This window comes from Ambystoma mexicanum, chromosome 10, assembly GCF_040938575.1.
Source record: "Ambystoma mexicanum isolate Mex_15411 chromosome 10, UKY_AmexF1_1, whole genome shotgun sequence".
Classification (NCBI taxonomy): domain Eukaryota; kingdom Metazoa; phylum Chordata; class Amphibia; order Caudata; family Ambystomatidae; genus Ambystoma; species Ambystoma mexicanum.
Genome location: NC_090932.1, coordinates 1,266,377,433 through 1,266,403,670, shown reverse-complemented (window position 1 = coordinate 1,266,403,670; position 26,238 = coordinate 1,266,377,433). Strand labels below are relative to the sequence as shown.

Here is a 26,238-nt window from a genome sequence, read left to right as displayed (position 1 = left end):
CCGCATAACACTGACAGTTGTGATAGAAGGTAGAGCTGAGTTGGGCCAGAGGTGCCAAGTAAAGTTTGAAGATCCAGGGTGAGAGGTTAGAGTCCTGGGGAACACCACATGCGGAGAGAGCGGTGGTGGAGAGAAAGGACCACAGTTGGACCTGTGAGGGTCAATCTGAGAGGAAGGTCAACCAGGCTAGGGCCTGATCCATGTTGCCCAGGTTGTCACAGAGACGATTGATCAGGATGGCGTGGTTGGTCATGTCGAAAGCAGAGGAAAGATCAAGGAGGATGAGGACAGAAGGAAGGCTAGAGTTGAGATTTGAGAGCAGGTCTTCACGGGTGTTTAGGAGAGCAGTTTCCGTGCTTCTGGCTGCTCTAAAGCCAGACTGATGGTCATGGAGACAACCAACTGATTCGGTATGAAGAATAAGCTGGGAGATGGCCAGCTTTTCCAGGAGTTTGCCCAAAAAAGGAGTGATAGAGATCGGGCATAGTTTACCGGAGAGGAAGGATCGGCAGAAGGCTTCTTCAGGAGGGGGTGCACAAGGGAGTGCTTTAGTGGGAGTGGAAAGGTGCAGTGGCAAAAGAGTGATTGCAGAAATTGGCCAAGGCTGGAGCGAATGTGTCAATGTGGTCCTTGATGGTTCTGGAGGAGTAGGGGAGCCCCTACTTTGATGGTACTTTCATAGATTGGACTTGTCTAGAAACAATGTCTGGAGTGAAAACAGAGAATGAGGAGAACAGAGCAAGAGAGGGAAAGGCGGCCAGAGATAGAGGGAGAGGGAGAGATAGAGGGAAGGATGTCCTGAGTTTTAGTGGTAAAGTGAGAAGCCAGTGCCATGCAGAAGGCCTGGGAGGGAACAGGAGAGGTGGAGACTGCAGCAGGATTGGCCAGCTCCTTGCTGCTACGGACATCCAGCATTGCCAAAGCCATCTCCCATTGAAGACCTGCTGCTCCTGTGGCAAACCTAGAAGACCCTTGCAAGTGCTTTGACCCTTGGACTGCTGGGACCACTCATTCTGGACCTCTGCATCAGAAGCCCACTTTCAGAAGATATCAAAAGTATCTTAGGATCATCCTCTGCAAAACTCATTTTCTGCTGCAATTGTGGGGGAGTGTCTGTTTTGTTTAACTCATTTTAGGTGGTAGAAGGCTAATGGATATATTGACAATGCATAAGTTCTAAAGATCACGTTCTGCTTGTTATTCAACCATTAGCAAGATGGCAGATGCCAAAGCAAATCAGATTGCTCAAACCAAGGGCTGAATCTCATGATCCAAGCTGCTGTCAAGGACTGCGTCTCGCTGGTGCCGCATACCTGCTCTTCTTTGGTGATCCGTTGTGACTGGGCTGGACAGGATACTGATGTTGTGTAGCAATAGGAATCAGCATGGCACCCCAAGGAAGGTGAACACATGATGCTGTTGCACTGAATCAATATGCCATGGAGGGCTTGGTTGACTGCAGGTGGGTGGATTTACATTGCTTAGGACGGGCAAGACTGAGAAGAATCCAGTGCAGGCCAGGTGAACTCATAGGTAGGTGAAAAAAGACTGGGTGCAAGGCAGGAAATCAAAGGGATTGAAATAGTCCAGAGGACGAAGGCAGGACAATGATGGCAGGGCAACCAAAAGTAGGGCAAAAATAAGCAGGCAGGCAAGGGCTTGAAAAGGCAGGCAAGGACTAGATCAGGCAGACAGGCAACCAAGGGACAGAAACAGGGCAGAAAGAGGAATCAACCAAAATGTTGAGGACTGAGTGAAATAAGACCTGCTTTTTAGCCAAGGACAGGGGTTTAAATAGTCCTGCGTCAAGGGACCGAGGCTCCCAATGGTTGGCTGGCATTTTTTCCACCCAACGTAATACCAGCAATGCGCAAAACGGGCGAGCCATGCTGCCATGCTTGCGCGTTACAACAAACATGTCGGCACCCACTTTCTGAGCAAGCTGAGAACTGCTCACACTTGTCATCTGCTCCCCTCCCCCCCTGGGACCATTACCCGTCACTGTCTGCCTCCCCACCCACTTAACTTTTCTTTCTCATTCGCCGCTATGGTGCTCCTCGTTTGCTCCCAGCCACCATGGAAATGGAAGAGGGGACTCCATACAAAGATCATTACAGGTCTATTTCTTTATCAATGAAACTAGCTTTTGTAATGCCAATTACAAGGGACTAAATGGCAAAAATTGTGCACCCGTTTACCTGGAAATGCGCTCAGGTAATTTGTTGTAATCCACTCTCCAGTTTATTCATGCGTTGGTGACAAATGCGAAGGTGGTGGACTTAAAATTGCACTGACAAATATGTTATGGTCTCTTGTCTGTCCACAGCTTTCCAGATGTTATGATGCCATCGTACTCTCGGAGCCGCTGGTCATGTATTTTCTTCATTGTGTATCTCTCCATAGAACTTTACTTCATCATGAATCTGGTGAGTCTGATAGAAAACCCTTTATGATTTGAAGGGTACACTGTCTGGATAATCAAGTAACTATATCACAAGGTTCAAGTTCAAGGAATCCTTCAATAAAATTTCAGCGAGTAACTCACAATGAATGTGAACAGCCTTAGGAAGCGTTCCAAGTTGTAAAAGTAGGTTATGAATTAGACAATCTGTGACGGAACAGAGACTGTTTTGATATTGACCTATCTGATGATTTCAGCAAAAACAAGTTTGAAACATTTGAAAAAAAGAGAAAATAGTGTTCCTATGTAGAGAAATGTAAGAATGTATACATTGTGAAGGAGAAGTGGAGAAGCAAAGGTGACATTTGAGCATCCTGCATGTCTGTCTACCAGTCTGAATCATAAGTGCACAAGAATATCGTCTCTGTTGTACAATATGTGGAGGGTGAAGCCTTCCTCAGTTTCCACAGGTGAGCTTGATTTCCTTGTTACCTCTCTTAGATTCATGTTGTCTGCTCTCTCCACAGCCTCTCTAGCCCTTCTTCGATCCTGCTCCTCCTCTACACCACACAACATGCTTGCTCTTCCTCCTGAAGTGGGTGAAACCCCTTTGGATCAGGTCCTACTCCTACCCCCATTCCTTGGGCCCAGTGTGCCCTGTCTCCCTGATAGTGCTAGCTACCACCTCGCTAGTCTCCTGCAATTCCGTGTGATGACTTTCACCCACTTCTTGACGACTTCTACCAACCACCTACTAATGGCTTTTAAGCTCCTGTTCCTGCTGACTTCCTGCAACGACCTCCTTTCTGCCTTTAACATCTTCTCTCTTATGGCTCTTCTCCCCCTCTTGTCTTGAGCCTCTTTCTCTCTCTCCAAACTCCTTCCGCCACCGCCTTCAAAAAGGCTAACTAGTTCCAAGCTCCACCCGTAAACCGCCTTCTCCAAAGACAAATACAACTGTGCTTTGAGCCAGACTTTTTATGCCCTGCAGGTCCTGTCGTGTTTTGATAATTATGTTTTGGCATTTGTACCTGTGCGCAGTAATGATTGGGACCCTAGGATTGGTTTGGCTTAACTTCTGCATTTAAACCATATGTCTTTGATTTGCTGTGGGGCACCTGGACCGCAGCTTTAAAGAGCTGGACCACCAACTTGGATTCTCTCATCGTGTCTGTCCATGCATTCACGTCGATGCCTGCTGACCGCAGCTAAGCCGTGACGGCAGCAGGACCATGGCAGAGTATTGCAAGTGCTTCATGGTTTTCACCATACTTTCTGGGGTAGGTAGGACCCTGGATGTTGCTCAGCATGCCGAGGGAAGGTGCCACAAATTATTGTGCCACAAATGATTGTCCCTTTCAAACTCCCTTAAAGTGTTAGTGGTAACTTTGTTTGGCATATGACTGTCTCCTGCCCAATGACGGGGATCTAAGTGATGGTAACCAAGGGATCCTCCCCCATACAACCCCTAGGTCCATCATACACTAGTTCAGAGGTCCTCAACCGCTTTGGTCTTCCCTTTTAGATGCCCACATTGTAATAGAAGGGACTTTGCCATAACACCTATTCACCTCCTGGCCTACGTATGAGGCAGTTTTAGCGACAGCGTGGATGTATCAATGAATGAGGCCTGCTTGCTCTCATCCATCTGTTTCAGTGTAAAGTCTGGGCCTAAGCCAATATGCAAACTGCATGCACAGCTCGGCTTGTGAACCTACTATTATGTTCAGCCATTGTGTTTTGTATTCGCTTCTTGCAATACCATAATGTGTATTTCACTGCTGGTGTTTCTGTGTTTGAAATGTGTAAACTTTCAGTCATCCATCCTCTGACTTTCAGGCCCCTCTTTTCCCCATACTATTGGGATATAAGCAGCATTGGTGCCTGGACCAGAGTACCCTTTGTGGGTCATACCTATTTATTACAAAAGGTAGCCGATGCTCCGAAGGCCTGACACTTAGCCCCATCTACAGTTAATTTCCAAAGGCATCTCTTCCAAATCCTCCTCCTCGTCTCGCCAGGACTGGACATCTTCTCCAGATAAGCGCTCGAGTTATAATGCATTTCCTATGTCTTTTAGGAACAAGGACATTTCTTGATTCTCCTATGTTACAGTTGGCTCCCTGTTTTTAACTTTTTCTCTTTTTATGAATATGCGGGGTTCAGGAAGTGGGTTTCCTATTCTTCTCCAGCATTGGATCTTTCATAGATTCACATGCTGTGAATATTCCCCCTCTTCAAGCTGGGAATCCTCTGTAACATAGAGCAGTTTAAATCTAAACAGAAACTTTCAGTAAAATTTGTGCTCTATTAGTCATTTTTCAGTCATACTGTCCACAGCCAATAGGAACCCTTAACTCCTCGCCTGTCGACCATCTTCAGATTTTTTTACCACACGTTCGTTTTGGGGGTCCTCAAATTTGATCTCTACACATTATCTTGTTAAAAAATAGAGTTTTATTGCAAATCAGCGACCGGCGCAGACGGCGAGGGTGCGCAGTCCGTAGACCGTTCCCGACGCCAGTAACTATGACTTTTCCATCATCTGCACAGTTTGGGCCTACCTCATGGCTGCATCCACGAGGAAGAGCCTGTTCAAGGCATGTGTCCGCTGTGGGCTGAAGAATGTTTATGTAGAAGATCACCACAATGACTGTCTCTACTGTCTTCATCCCCATCATGTAATCCAGGACTGCAAGATCTGCCAGTCTTTCTCCAACAAAGCGTTGCATGATCATCACTGGCGTCTCGCTGCGTGGTTCGAAGATGCCGGCGGGGCCTCTGGCTCTGCTTTTGTACAGAGCCATGTCCTGCTACGGAAGGGCAGGACGGCCCAGCGAACCACCTCCAGTAAGAGGTCTAGGTCACATGAAGACCACATCGGTGGCAGGAAGAGGCACAGAGGGAGACTGACGACAATGAGTCAAGATCACCTCACAAGGGCCGGTCATCCCCTAATGTCAGTGCTCAAGGGCAGCGCTCCCTCCACCATCATACCTTGGGCTCGGAGTGGGGTACTCCAGAAGGAACCATTTTACTGGAACCAAGCCTATCTTCCTCTGAAGACATAGAAGAAAGGGATGTCGAACCTGTCATGTCACCAACCTCTTCTCCGCAACGCAGGACGCTCCCTCCTTCGCGGCAGCCCATGTCACCAAGTGGCAAGGCGAACCTGATGCATCTACCAGTATTGCCACCATTACACCAAACCTCTGCAGGGGGCGAATTACCTCTGGTGTAGCCTGCTACACAACCACCCACACCAAGGGACGTGTTGATGGACTTTTTATCCACCCTTATTACTCTGGTGGCTACATTACAGAAAAGGCTTCCAACACCAGTGCTGCCACAGCAGCCTCCTGCAGAAGTCCCTAGACCATCCAGGGAGGAGGATGTTCCACAGCCCCCTATAGGGTTGAATGCCAGGCAAGACCCTGACAACTGTCCAAGACAGGAACGGACACAGACCCAGATCAACTGGACGATGTGGTGTCACACACTGATGAGTTCGAGGATTTTGTCCCGTCCAATGGGGAACCACTTGAAGCCCCTATTGGGGACTCGCCACCAGATGAAGTTGGTGCTTTCCATGCGCTCATGGGTCGAGCGATGAAAATGTTCGGCCTCACCCTGGAGGAACAGGGCAAGTACAGGCTCCTATACCAGCAGAGGGAGCAACGGAGATCAGTCATGTCCATTCCGCTTTTAGAGGATGTTTGGGAGGATGGTCTCGTCACCATGGCACAACCCTCCACGGCCCTGGCTAAAAAGGACCATTTTGACAAAAAATACACGCCCCCAGACAGTGCCCTGTCTTCCACCATACACTCCTACTCCAGGAAAAGGTCAGCCAGCCCATCATCTTCCTGCTGCTCCATTCCCCCGGACAAGGAGGGAAAACGCCAGGATGCCTTCGGCAAGAAGATCATAACTACCACAGCCACTCCCATCAGGGCTGCTAACGCAATGGCCATTCTCGCCATGTATGATCGTGAGTTATGGTACAAAATGGACCCCATCCTAGAGTTTCTGCCTGACGACAAGAAGCTGGAGGCAGTGGACATTTTCCATGAAGGTGAATTAGCATGAGTCCATGCCATTACATTATCAGTGGCTATTGCCAACACAGGGTTTCACCAACTTGGTAATGGGGTTGTCCTTCGCTGGGAAGGCTGGCTCAAGGCCACAGGTCTTCAGCCAGATGTCCAATCTCGAGTTGTTGATGTATGCCATTTGACGGCTCAGACCTGTTCGGAAAGAAGGTCGATGAAGCCTTACTCTCCATCAAGACTGTCACTGAGACTACTCGTTCCCTGAGCACGCTGCAACATTGGCACCAGTCCTTTTGCTCTGGAAAAGGACACTTCAATAGGACCTCACGGGACAGCCATTCCACATACCATTCGTCTTCCTTGTACAAGACACCATACTCCTCAGGGGAGCAGTACAGGAAGAAGTTGCAGTCCAACGAAGTCACATAGCGCTGCAGCGACTCCTCCCAATCCAGGGGCCACTCCGGCAAGCAACAATGACCAGTCCTCCCGCTTCAGCACCCCAGTGGGAAGACGGCTGTCACGATTCGTCAAGGAAAGGAGAACAGTCACATCTGACGAATGGGTGCTATCCCTTCCACTGCATGCCCACTCGCTGGAGTTACATATATACCACCGGACATTTCACCAGCACACAAGCCAGAAAAGTTGCAGCACCTCCTGCTACAAGATGTACAGGCCTTACTAGTGAAACGGGGGCGGTGGAGAAGGTACCAAAGGACAAACTGGCCACAGGAGTCTACTCCTGCTACTTCTTGGTAAGGAAAAACGCACTGCACTACAAATCGGGGGGGGGGGGAGGGTTGGAGACCCATATTAGATCCAAGGGTGCTCAACAAATTCCTAAAGGTGCAAACGTTCCGTATGATGACGATTCGGCAGGTCCTGTCCCGGCTGCAACAAGGAGACTTCCTGGGGTCCCTCGATCTCAAGGGTGCTTATTTTCACATTCCTATTTGCTGCTCACACTGGTGCTACCTGCGCTTCGTAGTGTCGGGAGTACACTACCAAGTAAGGGCTTTGCCTTTCAGCCTTCTTTCAGCTCCACAGGTCTTTACCAAGTGCCTCGCATCAGGCTCACCTGCGACAGAGGGACACTCACGTATACCCGTACTTGGACGTTTGGTTGGTGAGAGCCCCTTCCTACTCTCTGGCTGAAGACAGCACAGAATCCACCATCCAGTGTCTGCAACAGCTCGGATTCTCTATCAATTTCCCAAAGTCATGCCTATTGCCGTCGAAACAGGCTCTCTACCTGGGAGAGAAACGCAACATGCAGTCATGCACCGCAACGCCCTTGGACAAGAGGGTGGCGGCGCTCCTCACAAAGGTGCATTACCTCAGCAGTACCCAGGTGAACCCAGTTCGCGAGTACAAGTCACTTCTAGGGATGATGTCGTTGTGCATTCCTCTGATCATTCACTGCATGCTGCGTATGCAGCCGGTCGAGGAATGCCTGAACGCTCAGTGGATTCAGGCCTCGGGGTCCTGGGACGATCGTATCACTCTGACACAGGATTTCAGGCAGAGCCTTTGCTGGTGGTCAGTACAGAAGCATCTAGTGAAGGGAGCTCCTTTCAGGCTACCGGAGCACCAGGCCACAGTCACAACAGATCCCTCACAGGAGGGCTGGGGGAAGCCCACTGTCTGGCCAAACACACAAGACCTCTGCTCCACAGAGAAGAGGTGTCTACTCATCAACCTGCTGGATATTAGGGTGTTAGGCAAAGTTTGTATGCACTGCCCTTTGGGACCACTACACACAACTAGGACTACAGGTGTAAGCAAAACCAACCTTTGGTATAAGTCCGTACCACACAGTTTTTGGTAGCGAGCTGAGCAAGGACAAACCCCCTTGTTATAGTATTTGCAGCCCTCCAGTCCTCCCCGTCTTTTTGGGCAGCCTCTTTTTGTGTTACTGTATCATGGTATAGCGCATGCTATAATAGAGGCCGAAAAATCACAACTGTGCATTCATATTGGGTATTAACTCTTCCTATTCTTCAAGTTCCGGTCCCACACTTCCCTCTTTCACCCCTTGTGCTTCCATTCCCTGACCTAGAATCTTACCTTCATTTTTATTTTTCCATTATGGAACAAACATTCAGTTTTTCTGAATCGGAAATTAATGACATTCTACAAGGCCCATCCATGTTCAACATGGAGGGGGCCCAACAGCACTTGGCATCAACTGCCACAGGAGAAGATCTTTTGAACCTAAAGAAACGCTGCTTTAGAACCGAGGTGCATGGACATTTTCTCAGAGAATACCTTCGCGTGAACATGATCCCCCTTGGTCTTATAATACGGAACGAACCGGCACTATTTCTGGATGATCAGGAATATCTCCAGGGATTCAGCAAAATAGCAACTAAATGCAGTCGAGACCTTATGGCCCTCACAATTACCACTGCTCAGAGAATACACTCCCACATTCTTAAAGATCTCAAGACGGAAGAAACAAAATTTCTCACAGATGAAACCCTAACCAACGCACGCGAGAAACTTAAAGAAATTGACAAAGAACTAGACACATTCATGGCCTCAATCCTAGACAAAAAGCATAAAAAACTTGCTAAGGATATCAAGAATTTCAAAATAGAGCACACCTATCCTTACCTCGCTGCAGAATATAAAGATACCAAGGAAAAGAACGTACGGCCAAACAAGGAGGAGCCTCAAGAAGTAGAAGAAGGGGGGTATCGTTCTCTGATACTTCAAGCTCAGACTCCTCTACTGGCGATCAACCACAGACCGGAGGACGCCAAGCCAACCCTGGACAAAATCAACCATTCTTGCAACCTCCTAACATGTCTTTTTTAGGCCAGGGGGTCCCAGAGGAGGGTACTGGGGCCCACCCCATCTTCCTCAATTTCCCTTCTACAACTTCCCCCAATGGGGACACCCGAACCGATGCTGGAGGAACAACAGGAGGCGCTAACTAAAACTCCGATCTTCAATCTCACCGGTCTACGGCTGGCTAAAGATGAAATTTCGTTATTAGCTAAAGGATTATCTTTCGTGCCTACCAATTATACTGATTGGTTCAAACTGGATCTGGAACTCAGTAACTTTTTTCGTAACATCAGCAGAAAGGTCTACTTCCTGGACAAAGATACCCCGATGGGTCCTGAGGATTCCAGCTTGAGACCTAAATCAGACTTTCTCCCGAGAGACTCTGAAACACCGGCCTCGATCCTCACTTTTGAGAAATGCATCCGCCAAGAGATTGGTAAATTACAGTCCAGAACAGACCAACACAGGCAGAACCTGACTTCAGGGGAAAAAAAACTCCTCGCCGCTCTAGGCGCCAACAAAACTCTGGTTATCAACCAGCGGACAGGGGGGGGGGGCAGTACAAAATATTACTCAGTACAATGCCATGGTGATGTCCCTTCTCAATGAGGAAGGAAACTACAAAAAACTGAAAAAAGACCCCACTCTAGAAATAAAAACAAGATCAAAGCAATATCAGGGTACGCACTGGAACATTACTGGATTACTGATAAAGAAGAGGCTTTTCTTAACACATCTGAAGGAAGAACTCCTGCCCTCTATGCCCTCCCCAAAATCCACAAGAACAGCCACACTGTAACGCTCACCTGGTTCCCTCGGAGGCGCGGGTCTTGGCTGGGCGGTGAAACCGTCTTCAAAGTTAGGCGTAGGGTCCGTCTGGCTCCCTGGTTTGGTCCCCTTCTCACCGAAAGCTTGACTTGGAGGGTGAGATGTCTACAAGTGGAAAAGATCAGGGGGTGTTAGTAGCTGGAAGGTTAGATGAAGTCTCTACCCCCACACTCTCTCTCCTCCCGTGGTACTCGGTTGCTAACTGTGCTCACCTTAAATAGGTGAATGCCGGGCTCTCCATCCTGCGTCTTGTGCAGGGGCTCTGGGTCCAGTTACTTCACTGGTTTTGGGATCAGCGTCTTGATTGCAGAGGGTAAGTAGAGAGCGATGCCGCCGTTAATTGCACGAGCGGATTTTGCATATATCAAGTCCTTAATGTCCTCTTTTAACGTCCCTTTCTTGCAGGGTTGGCTGAGAAGAAATGATGGCGAAAGAATGCCAAAGTTCGTGGAGGCACGTAAGTAGAAAGTCTGTGCAGGGCCTTTCAACGCACCTTAATGTCTCTCTCTTGCTTTCAGATGGAGAATGATGAAGGCGCCGGTGATGATGCCCAGGTCCGTACCGAGGCGCGAACAAGATGATGGAGAATAGGAAGGCACGTAAGTAGAAAGTCTGTTCAAGGCCTTTAAACGCACCTTAATGTCTCTCTTTGCCTTGCAGGTAGCGGAGTGCGGTGCGAGCTGACTTTGGAGCTTACGTCGCAAAGGTAAGCCGTTCAGAAACAAAACGTTACTAACCAATGTTCTTTTGTCTTTGCAGGGCTCGATGGCGGAGAAAGGGTGCGGCGAATACCTTAAACGCTCCGGTGGATCGGGTAAGTTGAAGCGCTGACCTTGACTCTTCTAATCTGTGTTTTTGTTGTTGTGCAGATGCTGCTGAAGACTGAAGAATGGATCCTCATCAGGTAAATCCGGAGATTTTGCGTTCACAGGAGATGGAATGGAAGATTCCCTGGAGCTGACACGGTGAGCGTCCTGCTGCTGATGCAGAATAACGCGAAGCACGTGGCACCAATCGGGTGTGGTTTAAATAGTGCACAGGAGTGCTTAGGCTTCTTCTTCCACAGCCTCGCCCAGGTAAGAAAAAGAGTTCCAGTTTCCAGAAGAGTTCAGTCCTAGGGAGTGGTTCCAGCCCCATCCAGAAGAAAAGTAGTTCCTGCCAGAGGAGGATGAAGACTTCATCCTGTTGGTAAGGAAGCAGCATGGTCTGCTGCAGGTAGGTCCACCCAAGCACTTCTGAATTTGCTATGAGCCCGGCGCTTCTTGTCCCGGGACCAGTCTCCACAATGAGCCTGGCACCACCGGTGCCAGGACAAGGCCCAAAAGGTCCCTAAAGGGACTTGCTGGCGTCTGCAATGAATGTTATGAGCCTGCTTCCAAGGGCGTTGGGCTTCCGACTCCTTGGAAGCAGTGGTCATGACACACACACCCCCCGGTAGACCCATCGTATCGGGATGTGGCTCTATCCTCGAACCCATTGGAAAATGTATTGATAATTTTCTCAAGCCCCTGAGCCAGCGAACTCCCACTTACCTGAGAGACACTATGGATACTATTACCAGATTTGAAAACCAGCCTTTTTATCCATCAGAAGATCTCCTTGTATCTTTAGACATCAAAAGTCTGTACACCTCAATTCCGCAACAACAAGCACTGGAATGCATCAGGCATCACTTGACACAGCACGGGTGCCCACCAACTTCATTATCGAACTTTTGGAATTAGCACTCACCAACAACTTCTTCGAGTATAACAACACCTTTAACCTTCAGACTTGTGGGACAGCCATGGGTGCAGTTTTTGCCCCCAGCATGGCTATCATATTTATGTCCGAATTCAAATTGACACATGTCCTTAACATCATCAATCCGTACCTGGATTCCGTGACCCCTTGGTTCCGGTACATTGATATTATCTTCCTCTGGAAAGGGGATGATACCACCCTGATGCAATTCTTTGAATGGCTGAACCAACGTACCACAGAAATTCAATTCACCATCAACCAGAGCAACCAGAAGATGAACTTCCTGGACCTCATCATAACACCCAACAACAACAAACTAGAATGTTCCATTTTCAAAAAGACCACGGACCGCAACACGGTCTTGCATTACAGTAGTCATCGCCCCAAGAGCCTACGAGACAACCTCCCGTATGGACAGTTTTTGAGGATTCGCTGCAACTGTACCCAAATGGATGATTACCGAAAGCACTCGATTGACCTACAACAAAAACTTGACATCAAGAGGATACCCAAAGAAACTCGTTAAAAACACCCAGAAAAGAGCAAGATTCACACCAAGAGAGGCCCTCCTGACACCCAAAGTCAACACCACCACCCCTGAGAACATCCTTACTTGTGTCACCACCTTCTGCCCCACCACTTCCAAACTCAAATCTCTCATCAAAAAATGTTGGCCTCTTGTTCAACTCAACCTTCCAGCCGAACCCAAACCACGCATGGCACTCAGGAGGTCTAAAAACCTCAAAGAACTGCTCACTAGTGCTAAAACCCATAAAATCCCGGTGCGTTCCACACTTTGGGATATGAGAGAGATTAACGGACACCACCCATGCGGGCAATGTACTGGGTGCAGACAAACCAAGAAACTGAATTAATTTATGATCGAGGGAAAAGAATGGAAGATCAGACACTTTTCCAATTGCAAATCCACCAACGTCATCTGTTATCCAATGCCCCTGCGGCCTACGGTATGTAGGTCAGACTTCAAGACCCGTTCACAAACGTATCAGTGAACACAGGTCGAGGATACGCTGTAAAACCCTCACTGCTCCTCTGGTCCAGCATTTTAACGAATACCATCATGATCCAGACTCCTTTTCTTTGTCTACCAAAGTTCAGAATAAAACCAACATTGCCAACGCCCTGAATTTTAAAGAAGCATTGTGGATGCACAAACTTAAATCCATCCCCACCAGCCTCAATGAGGCCCAACCAGGATCACTCTATACCTAATATTGCCAGTGATCTCATACTCTAGCGCCCCCAAGATCTCCTTAAACCAACTAGATGATCCTCCTGCCTGGCCCTTAACGCCCTCCATCCTCGAGGGTACCCATGCCTGTATGTACCCCAGTTGCTCCTGATTTATGCATTTGTTGTTGTATTTATACTATTCATCTATCACTTTAACATCAATGTACTTATATTGCTTGCCATTTTTTGTGTGTCCTGATTGCATTTAGCCATGTTTGAAATGTTGATCCTATTGCTCCACACAGATCTTTTTCTGCAACACAAGTTTACTAAGATCTGATGTTCAATTCATGTAACAACAATGATGTTGTGGCTTATCATCTGATTCCCATAGAATACATGACATGAAGGCATGTCATTTTTTAACCTGGTACCTGACCATGTTTTCTGTGCCCCACCATGAAACCTCTTGTGTTCATCTGCTCCCAGTCGAAGCACGACTAGTGGTGAGTGGAGTTTGTCCCTGGAACCTTCTAGGACTTGTTTTTTCGTGTATTATATACACCTTGCCATACCCACCCCAGCACATCGCCGCTGTTTTAACACTATTCCTCTATTACTTCTTGTTTTTCTAAAAAGAGTCTCCTGACTTCTTTGGCCCCAGAAGAAGGCTTCCATCCAGTTCCGCCGAAACGTCGACAGCACATAGACCGATAATCATCAGGGGTTATATTTAGTGCTGTACTCAGACTCCTAACATTCTATTTAGACGCAGACCGTATATGAGGTCAGACTCCAGCCGGGCATTAGAGACCTACTATCAACGTCTCCTCCATTTACATTCCTTTTCCTGTCTTCCCTATACCCAATCACATGGGATATAAATATTTTTTACAAGCAAAATCCATTGTTAAAATGTGCATATGGATGTTTAACAACGTATGTCATCTGTAAAAATGTTACACTGAATTGCCAATAGAACTATTTGTTTATTACAATGGTTACATCACACTGTTATGTATGTATCAAAACTTAAAATACTTTGCAAAAAAAAGAAAAAGCATCAGCTAAAACTAATAAATGCTGACATTTTCTTTCTAATTCGAGATATGTGTTTTTCAGTAGCAAGCATGTGTTTTCTTCAAATCATGGTTGCCCCAATCACATGGGCACCCATAAGGGTTTAAAAACCAGTGTGCACTTGATGTATTGTGCACACCCTTTTCTGACTCATAGAGGGTAGGACAAACCCCCTTGTTATAGTACCAGAGCACTAGGCCACAGTCACAACGGATCCCTCACAGGAGGGCTGGGGGAAGCCCACTGTCTGGGCAAACACACAAAAGACCTCTGCTCCACAGAGAAGAGGTGTCTACACATCAACCTGCTGGATATTAGGGTGTTAGGCCTAAAATTTGTATGCACTACCCTTTGGGACCACTACACACAACTAGGACTACAGGTGTAAGCAAAACCAACCTTTGGTATAAGTCCGTACCACACAGTTTTTGGTAGCGAGCTGAGCAGCCAGGCTTATCTCAAGAGGGAATGTGAGCTTGTAATGAAGTTACACAGAGATCTACAATTACAAGTATTCAAATAGACACTTACACTCAAGGTTTCTTGATAAAACACTTATTCATTTATTACACAGTCATTTAGAATACATTCACTAAAAGGAGGCAATCAAGATCACACAAACATATCCTACAATACTTCACACTAACCGGTTCTGAAACACTTAAACTACTTTGAAGTAGGAGCAAAATGGCATTCAGAGCAATTGAAGTAGGAGCAAAAAGGCATTAGTTAATAAAACGAATAGTAGTTACTTTAAAACAGTGCAAATAGTTTGAGTTCACCAGAGGAGTTGGTCCAACGCAATAGGTATGCCAAAGTCAATGGGCTAATATCTTGTATAGGTGAAAACGGTTTGGTTAGATAAACGGAAAAGTCTTTGCCACGGTTGGAAGTAGTTCTCAGAAGAAAGAGTTATATGTCGTGTCACAAGCTGACTAGGCCTGCAAGTTGCCAAAGTTTCACGAACTTTCGCAGTGAGAGGTAAGTTCTCTCGGTCGAGTTTTCACAGTACCTTATATTGAAGAAATAGATGCAGCTGAAGACTTCTGTTCCTGGCAGTTCCTGCAGATCTCGCTGTTTCTGAGCCTCAGTCGTGGGGACAAGAGGGAGGATGTTGGGGGACTCCTGCACTGCACGGGGACTGGTCACAAAGCTGGCAAACTGGCAATTCTTCGATTCCGGTAGCTGTCTTCACGCACACAAACTGGTGTCCTTCTCCCTGGCTATTCGGTTTCCTGCAGCACTCTGCGGAAAATACAACCAGCTCTGAGAATGGTATCCAGGTGGCTTACGAGTTGATTGGTCCTACCAACTCAAAGGGAGAAGTCGTCCTCTGTCGAGGTCAACTTGGCGATTCAGACCTGCAGCAGGGCTCCACCGGGCAAACCAACGGTCCAGTAGTTGCAGCAGTCATCCTCTTCAGGCTTGGTCTTTGGTTCTCTTGTTCCAGTGGTCGACTCTGCCTTACAAGCCAAGAGACTCACCTTTTAAACAGTTTTTTCCCATTCATTCCAGCCTAGCTGCCACTCACCCTGCAGGGTGGCTGTCCTTACTGGACAGGCAGCCATCCAATCACGCCAGAGTGCATTTGGGTCTCCTAGGAGACTAAGCACAGGGAGTTTCGGGCACCTCCCTCACTTCCTGCCCACCCCAGACACTCGGGCGCCAGAGGTGGTCTTCAGTCCTAAAGCCCGCCAAAGGCATAGAAACAAAGGGACCAAACCTAGTTTGGTGTGCAGAGACAAACTCTAGACGGACCTTTCCAAAGAAAAAGGCAAAAAAAGAAGACCGGGACCCAATTAAACAAAGGCGGCTCAGACGCCATCTTGAAAAACATGGCTCCCGCGATTTAACGATACCGGTGTTCGCGGTTGGGAAAAATCATGGTGGTTCGTTGTAAAACCACTGCCACCAGCCATTTTCGATAATAATGGGTAGCATTTGACTGCTACATGAATTTCTAGACACAGGGGGTACTAGGTAACCCCTCCAGAACTCTATTGTAAGATGGTGTGTGCTGGGTCTAGGAATTTAAATAGTCTAGTAAAGTCAATTTAACTTTACATTCTCTGGGAAACAGTAGTTTATCCCAGAGAAGGTATTTAAACCTTGGGACAGCCTAGAAAGGCTTCCCTGTATTACTGCACTGAGGGTGCTGTGTAAAACACATGAAAAGATGATGCCTACGGAGTTGTCTAAAACTCCATAATCAAAGAACACAAGAGTAAAACACACATCAAAATATATGAGAGTGTGTGGAAAAAAGGCGCACTCTCTCTCTAGGTAAAAAAATCAAGTCCTCAAAATCCAGCTAAGTTGCTGGGGGTCTCTAAGGTGAAGGGAATTGGCACATTTATGAGAATTCTCCCTGACAGAGGGCCTTCTTCTGGGCCCTAAAATCCTTTCTCCCCCTACTAGCGGGGAAGGTGGTGCGAGTCTACTCTGACAATACGACATCAATGTTTTATGTCTGCAAACCAGGGAGGACCAGGTCCCTGCAACTGTCCAAGGAAGCCCAGGCCCTCTGGCACTGGCTGTTGCAGCACCAAATGCTTGATTCCCCGCCACCTACCAGCGACTCGCAATATCATAGCGGATTCCCTCAGCAGGGAGTTGCACTCGTGCCACGAGTGTGAGCTGCATGTGTCAAGGAGTCCCCCCCTCCTCCCCCCCTTCTCACCTGGGTCCGATGTTTGCTGGTGACTTTGATCGCTGCCTTCTTGCGAACGCTCCTGGTCTTGAACAGCGCTGCTCGAGATTCGTCTGGTTCTGGGTTGCGTTTAGTTCCAGGATCACAGAGTCCAGGAATCCGGGAGACTGGAAAGGCTAGAAAAGCTCGGAACCAGGAAGGGGGAAAGGAATAGGAGTGGGTAATAGCACTGGGACAAAGGGAACAATACCGCGAGCTACGAACACACGTCTGGGCTACTCTGCAATAGCATTGAGATGCGCGAAGCCGCGGAAGGCATGGTCTATAAATAGACCACGCCGCGTTCAGCGCATGGAGCGAGCAAGGGCTTCAGCTCTGGACGGCCATGTTGGAAGTAGTACGGAATGCAAGCCCCGTTGAGACAAGGACCAGGAGGTCCAAAAGGGGTGTGATCTGAAGTTCATGACAGCATGAGGATCAGCTTTGCTTGTTGTTCCAGACTTGGGGCATGCCAGAGATCGACCTCTTTGCCACCTACGACAACAGCCGGTGCAAGAGTTTCACCAGCCACTTTCTCCACCTGGAGACCTTGGGGGATGCCTTTGCATTTCCATGGGAGGGGAAGTTTCTTTATGCATTCCCTCCGATCCCGCTGGTTCCGCTGGTCATCCACACATTCAGACTATATCGATGCAAACTGATAATATTGACCCCTGCGTGGCCAAGACAATTTTGGTACTCGGACCTCCTCGCCCTTTCGTCCACTGCTCCTCTCAAGTAGAATCCACACTAGCCTCTCCTGTCCAGGAACCAAGGGTCTGTAATACACCACAACCCGGCCTCACTCAATCTCACGGTCTGGCTCCTGTGTTCTTAGAGTTCGGATCCTTGTCCCTTCCACAAGACTGCTAAAAGGTCCTGGCCTGGGCTAGAGCTCCGTCAACTTTGAAATGTTAAGAATAAGTCGAAACGCTTCCCGGTGTGGTGCAGGAGCCAGCAGTTGCTGCCTCATGAGGCCACAAAACATTTTGCCTTATTCGTTATCCTTGGCTCGGGCAGGCTTGACACATTATTAGATAAAGGTGCACTTAGCTGCAATTTCCAGATACAACCGTTCCGGTGGCGTACCTTCCCTGTGGTCCCACCAGCTAGTGAAGGAGTTCTTGCGTGGGCTGTTCAGGTCTTTTCCTCCCATCCGTCGCCCAGCTCCAGTGTAGGCACTAAATGTACTGCTATCAGAGCTCATGATAATGCATTTTGAGTCTCTGCACAAGACATCCATCAAGCATCCTTCCTGGAAAACCGCCTTCTTGGTGGCCATAATGTCAGCCAGGCGGGCATGTGAAATCCAGGCATTTTCTTGCAAACTGCCTTATTTAACATTTCACAAGGAGAAGGCTATCCTTCATACTAACCCAGCGTTTATGCCTAAGGTGCCGTCCTCCTTCCATCTGAATCAACCAGTGGTTTAACCAGTGTTCTTCAGCACGCCGCCATCTCAGCTGAACGGACGTTGCATACGCTGGATGTGTTGCGCGCTCTTAAGTACCATGTAGCCCATACTAAGTCTCTCCGTCTAACAGACCAATTGTTTGTGCTTTTAGGCCCCACTGGTCCAGGGAAGGCTTTTTCAAAGTCTTACATTTCGAGGTGGATTGCGGCCTACATCACCTTCTTCCTTAGGCAGGCAGGCCCCTCCTGGTCTGGCCTCGGGCTCACTCCACTACCACTGCCTTCTTCTCTGGGATTCCGCTGCCTGACATCTGATGTGCAGCTACCTGGAGACTGGTTCATACATTCACCAAGTTCTACTCTGTCTGCAGAGATTTGGTAGAGGAATCTAGAGTTGGCCAGTCTGTTCTGAGGAACCTCTTTGCGTGAGGTTAGCAAGTCTCCACTGGTAAATAGTGCTGGGAGCTTGCCTCCGCCCACATGTATTTTTTATTAATACTGCTTTGTAATCTATTCATAGCATTTGAATCTATGAAAGATCCAATGCTGTAGAAGGAATAAGTTACTTACCTGTTACTCCCGTTCTCCCACATTGGCCATCAATTTGCATATGCATTACTTCTAAAGCACTCTGCCTTATCCATAGCTTCTACTGGACCAAGAGCTTTGTCTGTTTGAGACAGAAAGTTGAGAAATATTGCGCGCTTAGTCCCATCCGATTAGTAAGCAACCAATCAGGACTCTTGCAGCAGGATCCTCCCTCTGGAACAAACTCCCGGGTTTCATCAAATTGGTAGAAAACCATCCTACTTTGGGTCCAGCTCTTCTGGTGGATCTGCTCGTCCTGGCCAATATGGCCCTGTCTTCCACACCCAGGCAGTGTTGCATAAATCCGTCAAATCTTTCATAATTTGTATTAAACACTGCCCCCTTTCTCGATGCAGAGCCACTGCAGAACAAAAATGGTGGTTTGTGTCGTAAACTGTTCAGCTTCGTGTTAGGGGGAGGGGGTGAGGGTCTGGTCTGGCCGCCTCTAAGGTAAGTACATCCCTTGGTTGGTGTTATTTATTTTAGGTCCCAGATGGCCTAGGGCGGTTGCACCGCTTTCGCTGCCAGGCTGGCATGCAGTGTCGGTAACAGCCATGCTGGAGATCTCGCTCCTCATTTGGTTGCTCCCTTTCACCCTTTCATTGGTTTTGCCCTAGATGCACATGCTCTGTTTAGCTTCCAGGGTACAGTTCAAGGCATTGTTGTTGCTGTAAGTATCAGATCACCAATGTAAACCTTACAGACAACTGACCCCGTGTCCCAAGTCCTGCAATATCAAATAGTTGTTCCCCCTGAATAGACTATTTGATGGCAATTGGCGTTTTCTTGTGGGGAAAAGAACGGGAAAGATCTGACATTGCTATTTGGAAGGAGGTTGTCAACATAGCACAACAGATTTGACAGAAACCTTTCTTGTACCACTACAAATAAAAGGCTTGATGTTGAAGAATGCCTCTTGAGGGGAAACTCTGTCTGCCATTACACACTCCCCCCAGCCCAATCTATGGTGGTGTCAGTGATAGTCAGGAGATTGAAAAGTATTGCTTTATCCAGTTTTTCATCACTGGATAAAGAGGAGAAATTCATAGGCTGCATAGGCAGGAATGTATTTGTCAACCATTCTTTACACATACATCAAGCTAACGATAATGCTATTTTAGCAGGTATTGATTTGAAATTACGGACAGCTCTTGTTTCATGAATTGAGGAAAAACGGGAACATGTTTTTTTCTGGGGTAGTGGAAGAAAAGCGAATAGCTCTGTCTATGTTAAGTAAAGCGCATAATCATGCTGATCAGTTGCTAGAAGAATGTGTATTGGAGCTACATCTCAGACCGGATTGGTTCAGGGAATCCAAATTACATCAAGAGGCTTAGGATAAGGTTTTGCCTCCAATCGGAACTTACTTAAACTGCACATGGAGACGTTGTCCCTTCTTGCCAACAAACACTAAAATACTCTTCAATAAACGTCCAATAATTAATTTGGGTTCTTTTAAACAAAGATTTGAAGTCTCTGATTTTTGTTAAGCACATTCGGTTGAAACCCACTTAATCACAGAATCATTGAGTACAAGGACCTCTATACCCTCCTTTTAGGTGCTTGTACTCGCTGAATATTAAGTAATTGCATAAAATTGCAGGCCAGGTAAGGATGGTGGGGAGGTTTGGCCGTTTTGCTTTTCTCCTTGAAAACACTGAGTCAAGATCCTTCCTTGAGACGCAAGTGTTTTCCTGAGTATTTATCATCCACTTAGCTAAGATTCATCCTGTTTGCATTTTTTAGCAGATTTAGCTGCTGCTCCTTAATCAATTACTAGAACATTAGAGTTCTTGGTGACTAATTGCAGCATTGATGCTTATGATTCCACACACATTGATTATTCCACTTCAATTCATTTAACCGGTTAATGTTAATTTACCAGTCCAGCACATATAGTCTGTGCTGGAAATGAATCCATTTCAAGAGATTCATAATTTATTAACACCTGGAAAATAATCCAAGGGAAGAGGAGCGTTTCCTGTGATGAAAGTATGAACGGTGCAGACCTTTTAAACCTAGACAGCTTACTTAAATATCTTCCAATCACACAGATCATGAGCAGACATTCAAATGGTCTAGAGGGTAAGTCACTTGACTTTCATCCTGAGGACGTGTGTTTGAATCCTAACTTGGGTACCAAAAGCAAATAAAAACCATCAAAACCCTTGAAGGGTGTACACGATTTTCCAGGGTCCGATATTCAGGGAGACCTATTTCACCTGATCTCGTATCTGGGAAAATTCGGCCCAATGAGCAGCACTGCATATAGTTAATATTGAAACATTTCCAGGATTCCTTTCAGTGTCGCAGGATCCATGGCTAATGATACAATAGTAAGGAAGCATGTGTGGATGTTAACATATGGGTTAACCTAAGATTTCTAGTCCAAACTTATGGACATATCAATTGATGGTGACAATTTGTTTGACTGCAAGGCAGATGACTGTTTGGCGAAGGTAATGTCTCCAAATCGTTGGGACTAGTTGTCTGTTAACTGTTTTTGTACAACCCCCTGTTGAAGACTGTACACCCACTAAGCCTAAAAAAGCACCCAGCCAAAAAGAAAGCCAACCCTCTTGTAAAGGTAAGTAGAGTGATAGAGCTATCAGGTTTAACTCTCAGGATGAGGTACAAGGAGTACACACATCTCTACAAACATAAAACCCATTGATATACAAAAAAATATACACATTTACTAGCAAAAAGTACCTGTACTCCGTACAGGTTCTGTAGACCGACATAACACTCATCAATTTTTGAAAATCAATGATCCTGTAGATCGCTGTTCCGAGTCGCTTATCGCTTGATGTGCTTTACACTCTGAAGTAAACTGTACTGAGAATGGGTGTGTATGACTGGCTGACATACGTGACATACAGCAGACGTGGAGGGGAGGCTAGAATTGGCAGGCTGCAGCATACTGGAAACTTCAGTGTGCTCTCCCCACCTGTCGACACACCCTGGTGTGATGCAGTGTTTTGCAGTGCAAATATCGTGGAAGCAGTTCTTCCCAAGCCTGCGCGTTTTGTTCCTCGTGCAGAGACACTTCAAATGAGCTTTGTCCGGTCCTTCTATGACCACATTGATGCTTTGCCGATTTCAGGCAACCCTCTCATGTTAAGGGGCTGATATCCAGGCAAAGGGATGGGGTGTCCAAATGTCATGTAACCAGTAATGTCCAGGAGGTCCTAACTGGTAACTATGCACAATTTGGTGCAGATCGGTGAAACGGTGTGTAATTGTAACAGATTTTCTGCTTTTTATATATATATTTCTGAGGCTTGTGGAATCTGCTTAGATCACATGCGTACGGTATGTCACACGTGGAACCCTCTTCCCCCACCGCCACACCCGCTGAAAGTGACGGGGGTACTTCGGATGACCAAACGTCCATTACGGATGTTAAAGACCTTGAGGCGGACGCTTCTAGGTCTGCCATGCACATCCCCGACCCTTTAAGGCTTGACTACGGTCTTGCTTCAGGGACAACACCCGGCGACAGGGGCATACAAGCTCATTGCACTAAGCACACAACCCCTACGCCGATTTTGACGTCTTCGTCGAAAAAGGCGAAAGCGCCAACATGGCTGTCGAAAACATTGCCGGTTCCCTCGGATCGTTCAGATCAAAGCCCTTCCCCGCATCCGCAGCAACGTCTTGCGACTGGGCAATCTAAACCAGCTAAGGGCGCTACTCCAAAACCTACACACATCGAAGCGCGGGAGCCCGACGCTTCGACGGCCTCTAAGGCCTCAGTAGGCCCGAAAAACCACCGCTAGGCCCTCTAGCGTCGTGGAAGGTATTACACCTGCCAATAAACCATCGGAGCCACTGTCTCACGACGGTTCGCTGACTATCGAAAGCAGCATCGGAAGAATTACGGCGGCAGTGGGTCTTACCCCGGTTCCGCCTAAGGTTATGGGACAAGCCGCAGAAAAAATGTCGGCGGATTGGGTTCCCGATTCTTACAACGCTTACGAGGATAGTCAAGAGCCTCAAGGGCCTGAGAGACTTCTTTCGACGCCGCAGGGCAGAGAACGTTGTTTCTCCTCACGCAGGCCCGTTTGGGTCCTCTAAATGGACTAAAGAAAAATTTGAAGGGTGTATGGATCGGTTGGAGCAGATTATCAATTTTTCTGATCATCCTAAGCCGAAAAGGGCTCGGGTAGACCCTAACCTTCAAATTCAGGAACATCAGTCTCATGTTTTACAACAGGAAGACGTGGTCCAGATGGACACATATAGAGACATCTATAATGAAGAAGAAGAAGAAGCTTCTTTTCTGCAAAACTATGAGGAAGATCAACAGGATACTACGGACAACTGGGAGGAAACCCAGCAGGAAGGTCAGGACTCTGATGTTTTGTGCCTATACTCTCCTCCGTCCACCCCGGCTCGCCAGGCTTCTCCTGTAGATGACCAAATGGCATTCAACTCCATGTTGAAAAAAGCAGCTGAATACTTTAAAATTGCCACTAAAGAGGCGGTACCTGAGCAGGATTTCGTGGAGGATATCATTAAGGAAAAACCTCCGGCGAGTCAATCCATCCCCCTCCTTAACTCTGTTAAGAGACGGGTAGCTCCATCATTGGTGTCACCTGCTCAAACATGGGCAGTGAACCTGGGAGTCAAAAAATTATTTCGCCCTTCCCCTTCCGACCCTCTATACATCAAAGGGCACGCCATCCCAGATTAACTGGTAGTGTCTACCACTCGAAAGAGGGCAGGGGTACCCCTTGCCACGGGAGAATCACCACCGGACAAGGAATCTAAGCGGCTGTATGCCCTTGACAAACGTGTCACATCAGACGCATATACTATACGGGTTGCTAATAATACTACTCTATTAGCAAGCTATGCTGATGCCCAATGGAACCTGCTCCTGGAAGGCCTCCAGGAGGTCCCTGAACCCGCCAAGTCGAAGCTTCTCTCCATTGTAATGGAGGGAAGACTAGTTAACCAGAACGTGGCGAAGAACACCTTGGACACTGCAGAAACTGCAGGCAGGTTTCTTGCTCAAGTGACCCTACTGAAAAGACACGCTTGGCTGCGTACATCAGGATTTAAACCTGAGACTCAGGCCTCCCTCATTAATAAACCCATTGAGGAGACTAACCTCTTCGGGAAAGCGGTGGATGAGGCTTTGGAAACAGCCATGAAGGAGCATGAGACTCTAAAGTCTCTGCAACAAATTACACAGAAACCCTCTTCCCAGAGGGGTAATAACTCTCGGAAGTCCTTTCGAGGGCAAGCCCGTGCTGGTCAAAACAACTATGGCACGGGTAACTTCAACACAAATCAAACATCTGAAAGCCCCACTTACTACCCCTCAAAGGGTCAGAAGCGCGGCAAGGGTAGAGGCAGAGGCCCCAATCCCAGAGGAGCCACAGTCTCTGCTCAGAAATGACCACCAAGTCCAGGTTCCTTCCCATGTCACCCTGGTCGAGGGCAATTAACATCTTTCCTCATGGATTGGGGGTGGATAACTTCCGACCAGTGGGTCGTAAAGACGGTCGCCCACGGTTACTGCGCGGAATTCGCCCGACCTCCACAGTTTAGACCGCCGCACTCACGGCACCTTTCACCAGACCATCTGGAGATCCTGATCCAAGCCCTGCTGGGAAAGGACGCCATATAAGCCGTCCCTATTCTGCAGGTAAACAAGGGTATTTATTCAGTGTACTTCCTTGTACCCAAAAAGGATCTCACCATGCGCCCTGTTCTAGACCTGCGCCCAGCGAACAAGTTTATAAAACCCCAGAAGTTTTGCATGGTAACACTGCAGGAGGTGATCCCATTGCTGAAACAAGGGGACTTCATGGCAACATTGGACATGAAAGATGCATACTTTCATATTTCAATGTTGCCGGCGATCAGGAAATACCTAATGTTCAGGATCCAGGACAGGCATTACCAGTTCAAGGTACTCCCCTTCGGCCTCGCTTCGGCGCCGAGGGTGTTTACCAAAGTCCTGGCAGTGGCGGCAGCACACCTGCGCAGACCATCCGTCCCAGTTTACCCTTACCTCAACGACCGGCTCATTATGGGGGGACTCGTTCGACGCTTGTTTTTCGAACACCCAAAAAACAGTAGATCTCCTGTTCAGTCTGGGTTTCTCAATCAACGAAAAGAAATCCAGCTTAGTCCCCAGTCAAATAAAACACTTTTTGGGAGCTCTAATTCGTATAAAGGACGGTCTCGTCTTCCCCTCCAACGAGAGGGTTCAGAACATGTTTTTTCAGATCCCTCAATATGTAGCCAGTCTGGAGGTGATGGTGCGCAAAGCCATGCGCTTGCTAGGAATGATGGCGTCATGCATATACTTGGTTCCCCACGCGCGACTGCGCATGCTTCCCATGCAAGAGTGGCTCAATAGCTAGTGGTGTCAGGCCAGCGGACAATGGGAAGATCTGGTAGTTGTCTCGCCAGCCCTCGTTCTCTCTCTGCAGTGGTGGTCAAGAGAAAACCTTTTGAAGAGGAAGACCTTCACCACCCCTGCAGTGGAAGCCACTCTCGCGACAGACGCATCTCTCAAGGGGTGAGGGGCTCACCTGCTTCAGCAGGCAGCGCACGGAGTGTGGTCCCCTCAAGTAACGTCCAACCATATAAACTTACTGGAGCTATTAGCAGTGTTCAAAGCATTGAAAGCCTTTCAGGTGCAACTGCAAGGCAAGACCGTGCTGATCCTAACGGACAGCACTACAGCAATGTATTACCTGAACAAACGAGGGGGCACTCACTCTCCAGGGCTATCCAAGCTGTCCCAAAACATTTGGATATGGGCTCTCAAACACAAGATGTTTTTGTTGTCCCAACATGTTCCTGGGGAACTCAATCTTCTGGCAGACGTACTTGGTAGAGATTTCCCTCTGCCAGAAACAATACAAATGGCGACTGCACAAAGACATTGTACAACGTCTTCGCAGAGTGGGGTTTCCCAGAGATCGACCTGTTCGCTACGCAGGAGAAGGCCCAATGCCAAGACTACGCCTCCAGGTACCCCCAGAACCGATCCAAGGGGAACGGTCTCTGGATAACATGGTCGGGGAAATTTGTCTACGCTTTTCCCCCCCAACTCCCCTTCTCAACAAGATGTACCAGGAACCAGTTACCATGATACTGATGGCCCCCATGTGGGCCCGCCAACCCTGGTTCGCTCACCTGATGGAAATGTCCCTCTCCCCACCAGTGAAACTACCCTGCCCGTACAACATGTTGTCTCAGGACAGGGGGGAGACCCTACACCCGTGCCCACAAACTCTGAACTTAGCAGCTTGGCTCCTGAGGTCATAGAGTTTGGACATCTGCAACTCCCTCAGATGTGCATGGACATACGCAGGGAAGCGAGAAAACCGAATACACGTTATGGTTATACCAGCAAATGGAAACGTTTTGTCATCTGGTGCAATTCCAAGGGCGTCAATCCCATCAATTGCTCACCCTTACACATT

General features: G+C 47.8%; 1 protein-coding gene across 2 annotated transcripts in view; it reads left to right on the top strand.

The window, feature by feature from the left end:
- Window positions 1–26,238, top strand: part of TPCN1 (two pore segment channel 1) — a 767,000-nt gene that overhangs the window by 305,383 nt on the left and 435,379 nt on the right. For both annotated transcript variants that reach the window (XM_069619236.1, XM_069619237.1), the window contains exon 9: window positions 2,327–2,426. In XM_069619236.1, the coding sequence (XP_069475337.1) occupies window positions 2,327–2,426 (100 nt within the window). The remainder of the gene's footprint in view (window positions 1–2,326; window positions 2,427–26,238) is intronic.